This window comes from Saprolegnia parasitica (assembly GCF_000151545.1).
Source record: "Saprolegnia parasitica CBS 223.65 unplaced genomic scaffold supercont2.39, whole genome shotgun sequence".
Classification (NCBI taxonomy): Eukaryota; Oomycota; class Saprolegniomycetes; order Saprolegniales; family Saprolegniaceae; genus Saprolegnia; species Saprolegnia parasitica.
In genome coordinates this window covers 4,649-16,832 of record NW_012156433.1, presented here as the reverse complement: position 1 = coordinate 16,832, position 12,184 = coordinate 4,649, and the positions used below count along the sequence as shown (strand labels likewise).

At 57.1% G+C, this 12,184-nt stretch overlaps 6 protein-coding genes across 6 annotated transcripts; 5 read left to right on the top strand and 1 right to left on the bottom strand.

Annotated features, from left to right (window-relative positions):
- Positions 1–135: 135 nt before the first annotated feature.
- SPRG_08592 (hypothetical protein) lies at positions 136–1,349 on the top strand (the record flags this gene model as incomplete). The annotated part of the gene is made up of 4 exons (XM_012347836.1): positions 136–378; positions 431–886; positions 935–1,129; positions 1,174–1,349. The coding sequence occupies 4 exons, from the start codon at positions 136–138 to the stop codon at positions 1,279–1,281; spliced, it is 1,002 nt and encodes a 333-aa protein (XP_012203226.1). The 3' UTR covers positions 1,282–1,349.
- SPRG_08591 (hypothetical protein) lies at positions 1,251–1,889 on the bottom strand. The gene is made up of 2 exons (XM_012347835.1): positions 1,804–1,889; positions 1,251–1,758 (listed from the first exon to the last, which is right to left on the bottom strand). The coding sequence occupies exons 1-2, from the start codon at positions 1,821–1,823 to the stop codon at positions 1,320–1,322; spliced, it is 459 nt and encodes a 152-aa protein (XP_012203225.1). The 5' UTR covers positions 1,824–1,889; the 3' UTR covers positions 1,251–1,319.
- Positions 1,890–2,631: 742 nt separating this feature from the next.
- Positions 2,632–3,933, top strand: SPRG_08590 (hypothetical protein; the record flags this gene model as incomplete). Its single annotated transcript, XM_012347834.1, has 5 exons — positions 2,632–2,850; positions 2,905–3,110; positions 3,160–3,427; positions 3,473–3,638; positions 3,688–3,933. The coding sequence occupies 5 exons, from the start codon at positions 2,632–2,634 to the stop codon at positions 3,885–3,887; spliced, it is 1,059 nt and encodes a 352-aa protein (XP_012203224.1). The 3' UTR covers positions 3,888–3,933.
- A 154-nt stretch (positions 3,934–4,087) lies between these two features.
- SPRG_08589 (hypothetical protein) lies at positions 4,088–4,957 on the top strand. Its single transcript, XM_012347833.1, has 4 exons — positions 4,088–4,168; positions 4,216–4,422; positions 4,464–4,718; positions 4,768–4,957. The coding sequence occupies exons 1-4, from the start codon at positions 4,114–4,116 to the stop codon at positions 4,824–4,826; spliced, it is 576 nt and encodes a 191-aa protein (XP_012203223.1). The 5' UTR covers positions 4,088–4,113; the 3' UTR covers positions 4,827–4,957.
- A 630-nt stretch (positions 4,958–5,587) lies between these two features.
- SPRG_08588 (hypothetical protein) lies at positions 5,588–7,552 on the top strand. The gene is made up of 6 exons (XM_012347832.1): positions 5,588–5,717; positions 5,766–6,368; positions 6,422–6,573; positions 6,620–6,692; positions 6,737–7,052; positions 7,096–7,552. The coding sequence occupies exons 1-6, from the start codon at positions 5,594–5,596 to the stop codon at positions 7,502–7,504; spliced, it is 1,677 nt and encodes a 558-aa protein (XP_012203222.1). The 5' UTR covers positions 5,588–5,593; the 3' UTR covers positions 7,505–7,552.
- An 89-nt stretch (positions 7,553–7,641) lies between these two features.
- On the top strand, positions 7,642–8,167 carry SPRG_08587 (hypothetical protein; the record flags this gene model as incomplete). The annotated part of the gene is made up of 2 exons (XM_012347831.1): positions 7,642–7,691; positions 7,737–8,167. The coding sequence occupies 2 exons, from the start codon at positions 7,642–7,644 to the stop codon at positions 8,110–8,112; spliced, it is 426 nt and encodes a 141-aa protein (XP_012203221.1). The 3' UTR covers positions 8,113–8,167.
- Positions 8,168–12,184: the final 4,017 nt, after the last annotated feature.

Sequence of the window (12,184 nt, the reverse complement as noted above, 5' to 3'; positions counted from 1 at the left end):
TGCGCACGAGCACGCCATGCCTGGCTGTCCAGCAGTACTCTCTGCCACCAAGCCGCCGCAATGGCCCACGTCGAATCCGTGCTGGCGATTGTTCCCGTTGCGTATCCGGATGTTGTCCACAACGCTTTTTTGAAAATGTCCCGAGTCCGCGTGCCATCGCTCGGCCGCCAGAGCGGCGGCTGGCGCAAGGCGTCGGCGGCCATGCACCTTGGACCGCCGCCAGTAGCACACATGTCAACCAAGCGCAACGCGCATGTCAACTCGGTCGCCAAGAACGTGACGGTCAACGACATGCACCGGATGATTCTGCCCACGTCGTCGGTCCTGCACCCACGCGAGAACACTGCTTGGCAAGTCGTCGAAGCCCGCCACTTTGACGTACGTTCCTCTACTGTGCTCTGTACGCCTTGGCTTATCTATGACGTCGTAGGAGTTTATCCCCGTGCCGCCCCACTGGCACACGACGCTGGCCGCGCTCCAGGACGAGTGGGAGTGGCACTTTGACAACGTCGTGCATCTGCAGTGCGCGCTCACGCACTTTAGCGCAATCGACTCGCACAAGATTCCGCATTTTCCCGCCAACCGCGTCGCCAACCGCAGCCTCGAGTGGCTCGGTGACGCTGTGCTGCAAGCCTGTGCGTCCTCGTACCTCTTCCAGTCGTACCCGACAACGCAGGAAGGCCAGCTCACACAGCTGCGCTCGGCGCTCGTCAAGAACCACGTGCTTGAGGTCGTCTCGGAGCAGCTCAAACTCCCTTCTGCCATGATTGTCGGGACGTCGATCTCCCAGCACGACCACGAGACGACGCCGCAAGCTATCAAGGTGCGGCAGACGGTCCACGCGAGCGCAGTCGAATCGCTCATTGGCGCCGTGCTTCTGGATCAGGTGCGGCATGTTACTGCCTGGAAATCGGTTTGCAGTACGCAAAATTAGGGCATGGTGCGTGCGATGGAATTTGTCAACACGCGGGTGTTGCCGCTGGCGATTGAGTACGCTGTCTCGGCGACCAACTGGGATCCTATTAGCGAACTCAACCGCGAAGCTGCGGCAAATGGCGCGACGATCCGCTACGACGAGACGAAGCTAGAGAACAACGTGCACCAGGTCATCGTCGTCATCAACGACAAGGTGCATCGTTCATCCATGCCATTCTCTCACGTTGTTGAACCCAGGCGATGGCCACGGCCCACGACGGTTCGTTTAAAATGGCGCGCCAGAAGGTGGCCTCGCAAGTGCTCGAGCAACTGAAACTGCACCCGCAGCTGTTCTTTGCCACGTAGACAATGAGATAATATCGATACGTGCATTGGCGTCGCCGTTAAAACTCGGCTTCTTCGCCACTCGACCCATCGTCGTCGCCGGCCGGCGCGGCCACGTTATCTTCTTCTTCGAGCATCGGCGCCGCCATGGCCGCCGCCGCAGCACGCCGCCGCGCACGGGGAATGATGTTGGAAGTGTCGACGCCGATCAAGTCGTCTTCGTTGATGTTGACATTGTCGTCGTCGTCGTTGTCATTGTCATCATCCTCGTCGTCATCATCGTTGGTCTTGGCGCGCTTCTTCTTCGGCGCATCGTCGTCATCATCATCATCGTCGTCATCGCCTTCGTCGTCGTTATCCTCCTCATCGTCGTTATCCTCCTCATCGTCGTTATCCTCCTCATCGTCGTCGTCCTCATCTTCCTCCGACTCGACCTTCTTCTTCGAGGCCTTGGCCTTGGGTTCTGCGGCCTTGCGTTTGTTGCCGGCATCCGGCGACCTACGGTGTGTAAGCCTTCATGCTAGCATCATGGAGCAGGTCTACTTGGCGGTCTTCTTGTCCATGCTTCGGCTTCTCCTGCGGGCTGCGACTTGAGATGTGTGAACCAAATTGGACCCCACAAATTTACTCGTGTTCGATTTTTATTCATCATATTTTATTTTTCTTACCACATCGTTGTTCCAGGTGGCCATTTTTAAAGTTGTGTACGGTGGCCAAGCCGCTGGATTTAAATAGCTCGGAAACGGGCCAATCACGTGCGAGCTTGACACACCCGCGGGAAAACGCCTCGAGATCTTTGGCGGCCGCGACGTTAAACAGCGTTTAACGCTTCTTCTGCTCTACCCATGGCGAGAACGCACGTCATGGACGTGGTATTGCCTAGCTTTTCATGCTAGGATTTGTCGCTATAATGACCTACTGCGATAAAACAGGCGTGAACTTGGTAGCAGTCGCTTGACAGCAACTCTAAAACACGAGCTCTTTTGTACCGTGGTCATCGGTGGTCTTCTCGACGCAATCATTAGAAATTCCTCGTCGCACGTTTGCCTCTCACTTGACGCGTTCAGCTTGTAGCGAGATGACCTACTACGTGCTCCAAGTTGAGGCAAGGTACGGTCCGGTGTCGCTGCAGGCAGTAGTTAAGCGACCTCTTCATGTGAACTGCTTAGCAGAAGAGATCAACCGCAACAAGCGACATTACATTCCAATTTAGACGTGTCGGCTTCCTGGATCGTGGCTTGTGGGGCTGGATCGCTGAGTTACTGTTATCCGAAATTGATTGTGTATCCGGAATCCACAGCCAATCAGCGATCCGTATCGACAGCCAATCAATTCCTGCGCTGCCAGTTCCAAACGCATCAAGCAAGCAAGATGAAGGACATCGTGCTCAAGCAGAAGCTCCGCAAGGGCCGGCGAAAGGCGCGCCGAAAGAGCGGCGAAGAGTCGTACCAAGAGCGCCGCAACAACTCGGCGCAGCAGACGCGCGACCGCAAGAAACAGGCGCGCAAGCGGCTGCGCATGGTGCAGACCCAGCGCGCGCTCGACAAGCAAACCGAGCTTGTGCGCAACTGCCCGATCCACAAGAAGGAGGTACGCCTACATCATCACGGTAAACACACACACACATATTTTCGCCGCCTGTAGGTGGCCAAGCGCGCCAAGGGACCGCTGCAGCAGCACGAGTGGAAGCTGCGCGGCGCCGCGCGCCCGGCCGCGCTTCTCGCTCGCATCGCCAACGGCGAGTGCGACGCCGACGGCAACGAGTTCAAGGCACCCGAGAAGACGGTCGATCTCTTTGAAACGATGCCTGGCAAGTTTGGCGAGCGCGAAGAGACGGTCGAGTACCTCCGGTACAGACGAATCCCATGCTGGCTTGGTGATACTCATACTACGCTGCAGTCTGCGCAAGGAGGTCGCGCTGGCCACGTGCCAAGCGGGTATGATGGAAGACGGCATTGCTCACTTTGAGGCGTGCTTGGAGCTCGATCCGACGGATACGGTCTGTGCCCGCGAAGGTCTCGTGTGCGCGCTTGTCGACGAAGGCCGCGCGGACGAAGCGCGCGTCTTCTTGGACAAGTTCGAAACGACGACGGCGATTCTCGAGTACTGTCGTGTCATCATCGAATACGTGAGCTGGGAAGTGCTTGAAGAGGAAGGCTCGTCCGAGGTACAGACGCGTCGTCGCCGAGTGGTGGCTCATTCAAATGTGTAGGAGCTCGTCCAAGCGGCGTTCGAGAAGGCATGGAGCCTGAACCCGTACATTGCCATGTTCATCGCTGGGTACGAGTCGTTCAATGCCGTCGTCGAGTATGTGGACGAAATCAAGGCGTACGATATGGGCTCGATCGAGGAGTCGTTCCTGTACTGCGCGACCAACAGTACGTTTTACCTTGGCCTCGTATCCCATTGTAAGAGCCTCGATCATAGTTGGTGTCTGGCTCGACACGGTCGGCGCCCAAGCGTGGATCCAAAAGGAGATTGATGCCCGTGACGAACCGAGCGTCGACGAGACCAAGTACCAGGACGAAATGTACCTTGGCATGTACACGACCGCCGTCGAAATGTTCAAGGAGGCGCAAAACGAATCCAACAGCGAGAACGAGAACGACGACGACGACCAAGAGTAAGCCACTAGGGCACATCCACCTGCATATAAAACCGCCTTCTTCTCCCATAATTGCTTCTCCCGCATTCAACCAAAGCGTTAGCTTTGGTGTAGTCGCCTTACGCCACTGCAGTGCATTCCCCCGATACCACATAATGCAACAGAATATCAAACGCTGGATGGATATAGCATCGCACCAGAATGTTAGCTAAAGATAGAATACTCGGTCAGTCGTTTGGATTGCCATCATGGGCGACGACGCCAACGCAGGGTGCTTTGCGCAGCCGCTCGACAGCACGGATGGTATTAGACCTTATTGAAGCGCTACGATCTGATAGTCTGGGCCGTAGCGCTCATGTACGCGTCGCGCATGCAGTACTTGCATTCGGACGAGAACCAAGACAAGACGCGGCCCGACGCGCTCTTCATGTCGCGGCGCCAAGTGAAAAAGCACAGCGCGTTCAAGATCCACACGTCGCCGATTCCAGCGCTCAAGAAGATCGAGCAAGCGCACCCATTGCACCACCACCACCACCGCAAGACGAGTGGCCTCCGAGGTAATGCCATCGAATGGCATGGATTGACAGTCGAGGCGTAGTGGCGCAAATGGGCGCGGCGATGAACGGGAGCTGGATCCCGTGCTTCCAGGCGGGCTGCCACTTTTTGCAGCACAAGGAAACGGGGCAGTGTGTGCCCAACGACGCGCTTAATAAGCCGTGCCCGTTTCACGCACCGACCGAGCATTGCGCGTGGGCACCCGGTGGCACAGACGAGTCGGACGACGACGAAGCGACCCCGCCGTTTCCCGCAAGCTTCAAGTTCTTGGAGCCGGACCTCCACCCACACAGCACGAGTACGCACGGCAAGTGCAATATGGCGACTTTTATGCGTCAATGGAGTAGAACCGAGTACGAAGAAGGGGCATGTCTCGCACATTGTGGTCCGCAAGAGCGAACGCTAAGACGAGAAAGACGGACGACACATTCGAGCCATCGAGCGATGCAGCATGAGAGAGATCGGCGTCGTACAGAAATCCAGCGACTAGATTCTTAAAGCGAGGTAATGCTCCGTCGGTAATGCTTGACTTCAGCAGCGTCCTTCCCTCTACGACCGCAGTGATAGCATTGGTCACGAGCGTGTCCCAGGCGTCGCCACGGCAGCCGCCATTCCCTTAATCAAGTACACATTCGACAAAACGAATCCCTTCCTCAGATCTCGCGTCCCTTGGCGTGCGCCGATCCCCTGCTAGTATTGCAATCCAAGAACTTGGAGGTAATCGCCAACCGAGCCCGCTCGGCGCGTCCGAGAATACGGGCACAGATGTGACGAGGCGGCATCACGCGCCACTTCACGCAAGTGCCACGTTGCGTTAAATGGGTCCAAGGCGGTGTTTATGATCGGTTTTTGGATGGACGCCCTTTTAACTGGCACACGCCGATTCGCATCGAATCACTGTATTTAATGTAAAGGAAGATGCGTCTATAGGAAAACTACTGGCTTTCGCTGAATGAAGATGATCCCTTTGTCTCTAAAATATAGAGGGCATAGGCTGTAATAATGCGGTAAAAGGCCGACTTGCGGCGGATCTGTGGCACCTTGAAGTTGGTGCCACGACGATGTACTTGTTTTTGCGAATTCCGTCGGTCGTCTGCGGCCAGTCCGGATAACGTCCTTGGCAACCGGCGAGAAATCTTTGGCGAAGTTTTCTCACTTGAGATTTGTCGGACGATGGCGACGATGCAGCACAGCCAGTCGGACGTGTCCCTAGGGACGTCCGGCGCATGGGCCGAGATCAAGAAGGAAGAGGGCATGCGCAAGCGCTCCAACACGGCGCAGAACCTTCAGTTCTACGGTACGCGCCGCTTCATGACGAGCAGATGCATATCTTTTCCATGGCTAGTCGAGGAGCAGAAGCGCCTGTACCAGGAATTGCCGTTCATGGCACTGCCGGGTATGCGCCGGCAGTCGTTTCAGCGCGAGCGCAGCTTCTCGAACCTCAAGAGCAAGAGCTCGTGGGGCAGCTTTGGCAGCATCACCAACTTGGTCGCGCGCGGCGACGAAACGCAGGCGTTGCTACCCGACACGCGCGGCGAGCCGGGCTACACCGTGCCGCTCCTGCTCTCGTGCTGCGTGGCGCTCATGAGCGCGTTCCAGTTTGGCTACAACACGGGCGTCACCGGCGCCTTGAACCCCAACGTGATTTTCCCCGACGACGTCAAGACGCCGGACCAGAAGAGTTTCGAGTGGTCGATTTGCGTCTCGGTCTGGGCGATTGGCGGTCCCCTCGGCTCGATCGTCGCCGGCAACCTCAGCCAAAAGTACGGTCGCAAGAAGACGCTCATCTTGGACTGCTTCCTCTTTATCTTTTCCGGCGCGCTCATGGCGTGCGCGGTCAACATTTACTGGCTCATCCTCGGCCGCTTCCTCGTCGGGTTTGCGGCCGGTATCGTGAGCGTCGTCGTGCCCTTGTACCTTGGCGAGCTCGCGCCGCCCAACCTTCGTGGTATGTGGCATCCTCGTGGAGCGCACATTTGTTCATGAACGATCTCCACGTAGGTGCGCTCGGTACGGGGTACCAGTTTGGCGTCGTCTTGGGCATCTTGGCGGCCGACATTATGGCCTTTGGCTTCTCGGACTATAGCACGGGCATTGCGCACCCCGGCTGGCGCTTCATGTTTGGCTTTACGATCATCCCGGCCTTCTTGCAGGTACGACAATGCCGACGTTGGATGGGCTCATAGCCTTGCCATGTAGTTGGCGCTGGCGTCGTTCTTGACAGAGTCGCCTCGTTGGCTCTTGACGCAGAACAAGCCCAAGGAAGCGGCCGGTGCGGTGTCTACGCTTCCTACATGTCACTCATCGGTGTGCTAGAAATCCTGCGCCGCTTGCGCGGCACGACCGACGTGTACGAGGAAATCGACAGCATTTGCTCGGCCAGCGACAATGAAAACTCGGGCATGACCATGTGGCAGGTTCTCGGCGACAAGAGCATTCGCTTCCCGCTCATCGTCGGCGTCACGCTCCAAATCGCGCAGCAGCTCTCGGGCATCAACGCCGTCATGTTTTACGCGAGCTCGTTCTTCCAGGGCGTGCACCTCTCCAACCCGCTCGTTGGCACGACGCTTGTCGGTGTCGTCAACGTCGTTTCGACGGGCGTTGCGCTCGTGCTCATGGACACGGCGGGCCGGTACATTGCATCCTCTACGATCGGCGTCTAAGCGTCTGCGTAGTCGCCCGCTGCTGCTCTGGTCGTGCGGTGGCATGATCCTCTCGTGCGTCGTTCTCACGCTCGGCTTGTGGCAACTGCTGCCGTACTACGAGATGGTCAGCGTCGGCGGCGTCATGCTCTTTGTGTGGTTCTTTGAAATCGGTCTCGGCCCGATCCCGTGGCTGATCGTCGCCGAAATGTTTCCCGCCAAGCCGCGCCCGACCGCGATGGCGCTCGCAACCATGGTCAACTGGCTCTTTAGCTTTGTGATTGGCATCACGTTCCCGATGCTCCAAAACCATTTGCTCGAAAACTCGTTTGTGCCGTTTGGCATTGCGCTCGTCCTCGCCTTCATCTTTACGTTCAAGTACGTGCCCGAGACCAAGGGCAAGACGCTCGAAGAGATCCAGCAGGACATGGCGCACATGTAGTCGCGACACCATCGGTCTCCACTTGATACATTGATACGATTCGCATCGCGCGTGTGTGTGTTTTTGTTGCGCAACCGCCACGGGCATGCCAGCCTTATAACCGCGGGCTAAATATACGACGCTGCCTTGTTGGAAGCATGCTGCGCCGCCGGCCCGAGTACGAGTACGCCAAGGGCCTCGTCGAAGCGTAGGATGCTACTGCAGATGCCGATGGAATGTCATGGCGCTGTAGATACTTTGTGATCCTCACGCGCGGTTGCGGCAACGACCGCTGCAGCAACGCCCACTGCAAGTCCAACCCTGACGCCGTGCGCTTGACAACGAACGAAGCGGCGGCCAAGGCCCTCGTCTTGGCTGTCGAGGCGCCGATGGCCATATGCCTCACACCGCTCCAGATCGACGTCGGGCCCGAGACCAACGACGACGAGACGCCAGCGACCGAGCTATGCGAGGCTTGTCCGTCGACGCCACGAAAGCGCTTGACCACCGCCGTGCAGCTCGACACGTCAATCAACAGCCCAAAGCGCGCGTCCCAAGCTACCAAGGGCAAATTGCTCTCGCCACCCCGGCGGTCGGTCAACCACGCCGCGGAAGAGGCCAAGCACTAGGCGCCTCTTTCCTCCACAGCACCCACTTTTCATGCCTTAATATACAAGCTCGAACCATTCCAGCTGAAGGAGTGCAGTGTTGATCAGCACGAAGTCTGTATTTGCATTTACACGCATGTGGGCTTGTTCGTATGGAGAGCACTCTACATCGGCCCGCTATGCGGCCCAACTTTGCGAAAAATGAGTTTTGGAGCGCTCAGCTACTCGCGTGGACACCGACGTCGGTACGGGCACGACGTGGGGGCCTCAACGTATGGCATGCGGGCCAATCGAGATGCAAAAGCGGTAGCTGCCATCGCAAATGGATAAATGGCCAAATGACCTGCTACAAAGATCGCGGCATCAGGCAGCACCCGCAGGCATGGACCTCCGAGGCGTCCTACACGCTTTGAAACTGTTCCTGAAATCTACTGCTGATCTACGTTTTGAGCAAATCCCGCGTGTTCATGCATGCCAAGCACGTAGGCGACTTAGCGACTTTGTACGATTTTCGAGATTTAACTTGACATTTTGGTCGACCAGTGAGTAGCCTCGGCACTTCAGCACTCGTGGAGCAACACGAACGTAATATGTGTTCAAACACTCGCCTCGGCGATGGTGCTTCCGGCCGTCCTGACCAGCGACGCGGCCATGGAGAACTCTAAGCCCGTTTCGCCCGACCAGCTCTCCAGCGAGCACTCTTGAAGTAACTAACTACTGACAAATAGTGCAAAAGTCCAGGAGTAGGAGGGCGAGAATCTGCTCCACATGGAACGGCTCGACCTCGGGGCTACCTGCGAGAGAATGAACACCTGGGCAGCCGATGTGTTGCTTGGCGTCTCGATCGTCGTGCGGCGGCCATCGGTGTCCTCCAGGCAGTCTGGCTGCAGAAGTCGACTCGCGTTCCCCAACATCACGGCCGAGAAGCCGACCGATGTCTAAGGCAACACGAGAGACGCCTTGGAGTTAGCTGTCCGCACCAAGAAGCCCGGCCGCATGTACAGGACGAGAGGCAAACCAGGTTTTTTTTTGAAGAGTACACAGCTGCTCAGCGCGTGCCCGACTTGGAGCAACATGGTGGCGCCAAGGCCTTTTCCAAGGAAAAGCGAGGCAATGACCTTTACGGCTGCCCGAAAAAGCTTCATTCGACCACAGTGTATATTGAGCTACAGCAACCATGGTGCGCCCCCGCTGGAACTCGTCGACGAATGCGACATCGATGTCGGTCGTTGCCTTGGACGCAACACCGTCCCGTGTGCGCGCTTCGTCGCTACCAACACGCTCTGCAACAGCACCGTCCACACGAGTCCCGGAAGCCCAAGGGCGCGAGGTACGTCGACGGATCGCCGCCAAGTCGCTGGACCTTTCAACCTGCAACGCTCGCCACGCAGCTCAGCTGGCGGCCGTCAAGTTTGACTGTGCGATTCGACTGGCTGCTGCGAACGTCAAAGCCAACGCTGCATTCAAGGCCCAATGCGTCGCCCTGCACAAGCGGAACCTAGCATTGGTGCACAAGGCGCTCACGCGACGAACGACAGTGACGGAGGCAACCGACGACCTTGCGGCTACGACACCTCTGCGCTCTGTAGAACCAGAAGATAAGAGCGGTATTGTTACCAAGATGCCGACGATGGCGGCGTCCGTGACTCGCCTCGCAGAACAAATCCTGCGGGCTCGGGCGAGCATCATGAGCAGCCTCCAAGTTGCCACACACAAGTGGTAGCGTGCTGTGAAAGACCGTCCGCGCCCGTCTGCCTAGCGTGTCGGTATAGTATGGTAATAAGATCTTGTATGAAAATGGTACCGGTAGGCAGCTGCCCCAATGGCCTCAGTACAGTGTAGATGCTGAAGCATTCCCACTGAAAACAGCTGCAAGCCGTCACTGGCGAAACATGCGGTCACGGGGCAGGTTCGGCAAGGGTTTGGCTACGAACACGCAAATATACACACCGCTGTCGGATGTGCATCACAAAATAAGATGTAATGTTGCGTGCCTTCAGACATGTGGAGGTCTTTTTCGATTCTACGTTTATACTAGATGTTTGTATGGTCTACCGTCCTCGCTCCGTGGTATCTCGCCCCCACCTTGGAGCTACGACGGAGCGACTCTTGGGTTCTACACGATTGCCGGAGACGACTTGGCTGTGGTGCTTTCGGGCAGCATGAAGTGCTTTGCGCCCATGTCGCCCGACTACAATGCGATCCTCTCGGGGTGCCCCGATTGAGTACCGTCGTCTCATCCTCCTCTGCACCCACGAGCTCAAGAATGCTTGGGAACATCCGCGTATCCTCGCCATCGATGCCCGCGACCTCTTGCACTTGGTTTGCGGCTGCCGTGATCGTGCCGTGGCGATCATCAGCACTCTCGCCTCGACGCTTGGGAAGTACAAGCCAGTAGCCACGATTTCGTACGCCAAGCTTGAGTACGTGGACGCACACCTCAAGCTTGGCGTACGAAATCGTGCCTACTGGCTTGTACTTTCCAAGCGTCGAGGCGAGAGTGCTGATGATCGCCACGGCACGATCACGGAAGTCGCCCACGCGATTCGGCAAGGGTATGATCCTTTACATACCGACCGATTCGCTTCAATTTCTATTGTTTAGGCTTAGGAAGAATGCGATGCTCTCCAGTGTATTGCTCCAGAAGGGTTTGCGCGGCGACGCTTCAGCTTGAAGCCATGGACCAAGCCCGCACCATTGCATATCCATGACGTCGTCCGCCTCACGGTATTCTACCTCGTCGCGGCAGTGCTTGTGGCTACGAAGCTTCTTTTGCGTAGAGTGGTCGTATGGAGCACTTTGGTGTCATTGTGGGCCACGATCAAGTGGACGATGATAGATTTTTTGTGCTTCTTGAAGGCGACGCCCGCCCACGGGCCGACACCAAGTGGTCAGTAGTCGTAGGGGCCAACATTACGTCGAATGTGCGCGAGTACTCGGCGTTGATGTCCCTTGGCCAAGTCCTGCCGACGCTACGGTCAATGATTTTGGATCCAACCCACGCTGGATCAGTTCGCTGCACCGTCAAGAAGTACGATGCGAGCCTTCGAAAGCTGCGTATGACGCTGGTGCGATCAACACCATTGTATCTACCACTGCTGACATCAACCCATAGGGATCGGCCGCCGACAAGGATATTCTTGGCATTTTCCGCAGCTTGGATGTCACGGCGATGACGCTTGGTGAGCTCTTTGTACGTGCGAATATCGGTAATGCTTGAATCTTATGTACCGAGGAATAGTCGACGCGCATACTAACAACTGTCCAAGACCTCCGAGCGCGCAGCAACAAGGCCGTTGCCGAAGCCGCGCGCGCGCGCGCGCTTTCCAACAAGTGGTTGGCTGCGATTGAATTGGAGGTGCGTCCATGCTAGCGCTGAAGAGCTGTTCTCACGAAGACATCGAAACGTAGAGTGCGACCGACTCCCCCTTGGTTACTTCCGAGCGTCGTCTGGTGCACCGTCGCTTCCAAGCTCGACATGGGGCAACGGATCGCCATTAAGGAGCTACTGGACAGTCCCGCGCCGATTGCCCTCCTCCAAGGCCCTCCTGGGACAGGCAAGACCACTGCGTCTATAGCACTGGAGAACTGCCTGTGCACGATGGATCTTCGTCGACAAACGGCGGCGTCTCTCCAAGGCTTGCTGCCCGTCTTGATCGTCGCTCCGTCCAACAAGGCGGCGTTCGGTTCCGCGACTCGACTTGCGAATCCGAACTGCCTCGTGGACACCGCCGGCAACCACACGACGGTCAAGACGCCCAGTGCAGTGTCGACATCGCAAGTTTTACGCTGGCCATCAACGCGAAGGCAGACATTGTGCCGGACGAGCTCAATCAGTATTGTTTCGAGCATGCCATCGATCACGCGATGAAGGCGTCAAGTCGCGTCGCGCATCTTCACGAAAGACGGGAAGCGGCTCTACATCGCCGCAAAGAGCTCAACGTCGCCATCAACAAGTCAACTGAAGGCTACAAGAAACGTGACTTGTTCTACGAGCGGGACGTACTCGGCGCCAGCATCAAGGAGCTCACCGACAAGATCGAAAGCATCCGTGTGGAGAAGATGAAGCTCATCGTCAAGCGACGAAAGTCCG

Coding starts and splice junctions, on each gene's coding strand:
- SPRG_08589 (XM_012347833.1), top strand. CDS start 4,114: ATGGGCGACGACGCCAACGCAGGGTGCTTTGCGCAGCCGCTCGACAGC. Junction 4,423..4,463: donor CAAGACGAGTGGCCTCCGAG/GTAATGCCATCG, acceptor GTCGAGGCGTAG/TGGCGCAAATGGGCGCGGCG. Junction 4,719..4,767: donor CCTCCACCCACACAGCACGA/GTACGCACGGCA, acceptor TCAATGGAGTAG/AACCGAGTACGAAGAAGGGG.
- SPRG_08591 (XM_012347835.1), bottom strand. CDS start 1,823: ATGGACAAGAAGACCGCCAA. Junction 1,759..1,803: donor ATGGACAAGAAGACCGCCAA/GTAGACCTGCTC, acceptor TACACACCGTAG/GTCGCCGGATGCCGGCAACA.
- SPRG_08588 (XM_012347832.1), top strand. CDS start 5,594: ATGGCGACGATGCAGCACAGCCAGTCGGACGTGTCCCTAGGGACGTCC. Junction 5,718..5,765: donor GCAGAACCTTCAGTTCTACG/GTACGCGCCGCT, acceptor TTCCATGGCTAG/TCGAGGAGCAGAAGCGCCTG. Junction 6,693..6,736: donor CAAGCCCAAGGAAGCGGCCG/GTGCGGTGTCTA, acceptor TCGGTGTGCTAG/AAATCCTGCGCCGCTTGCGC.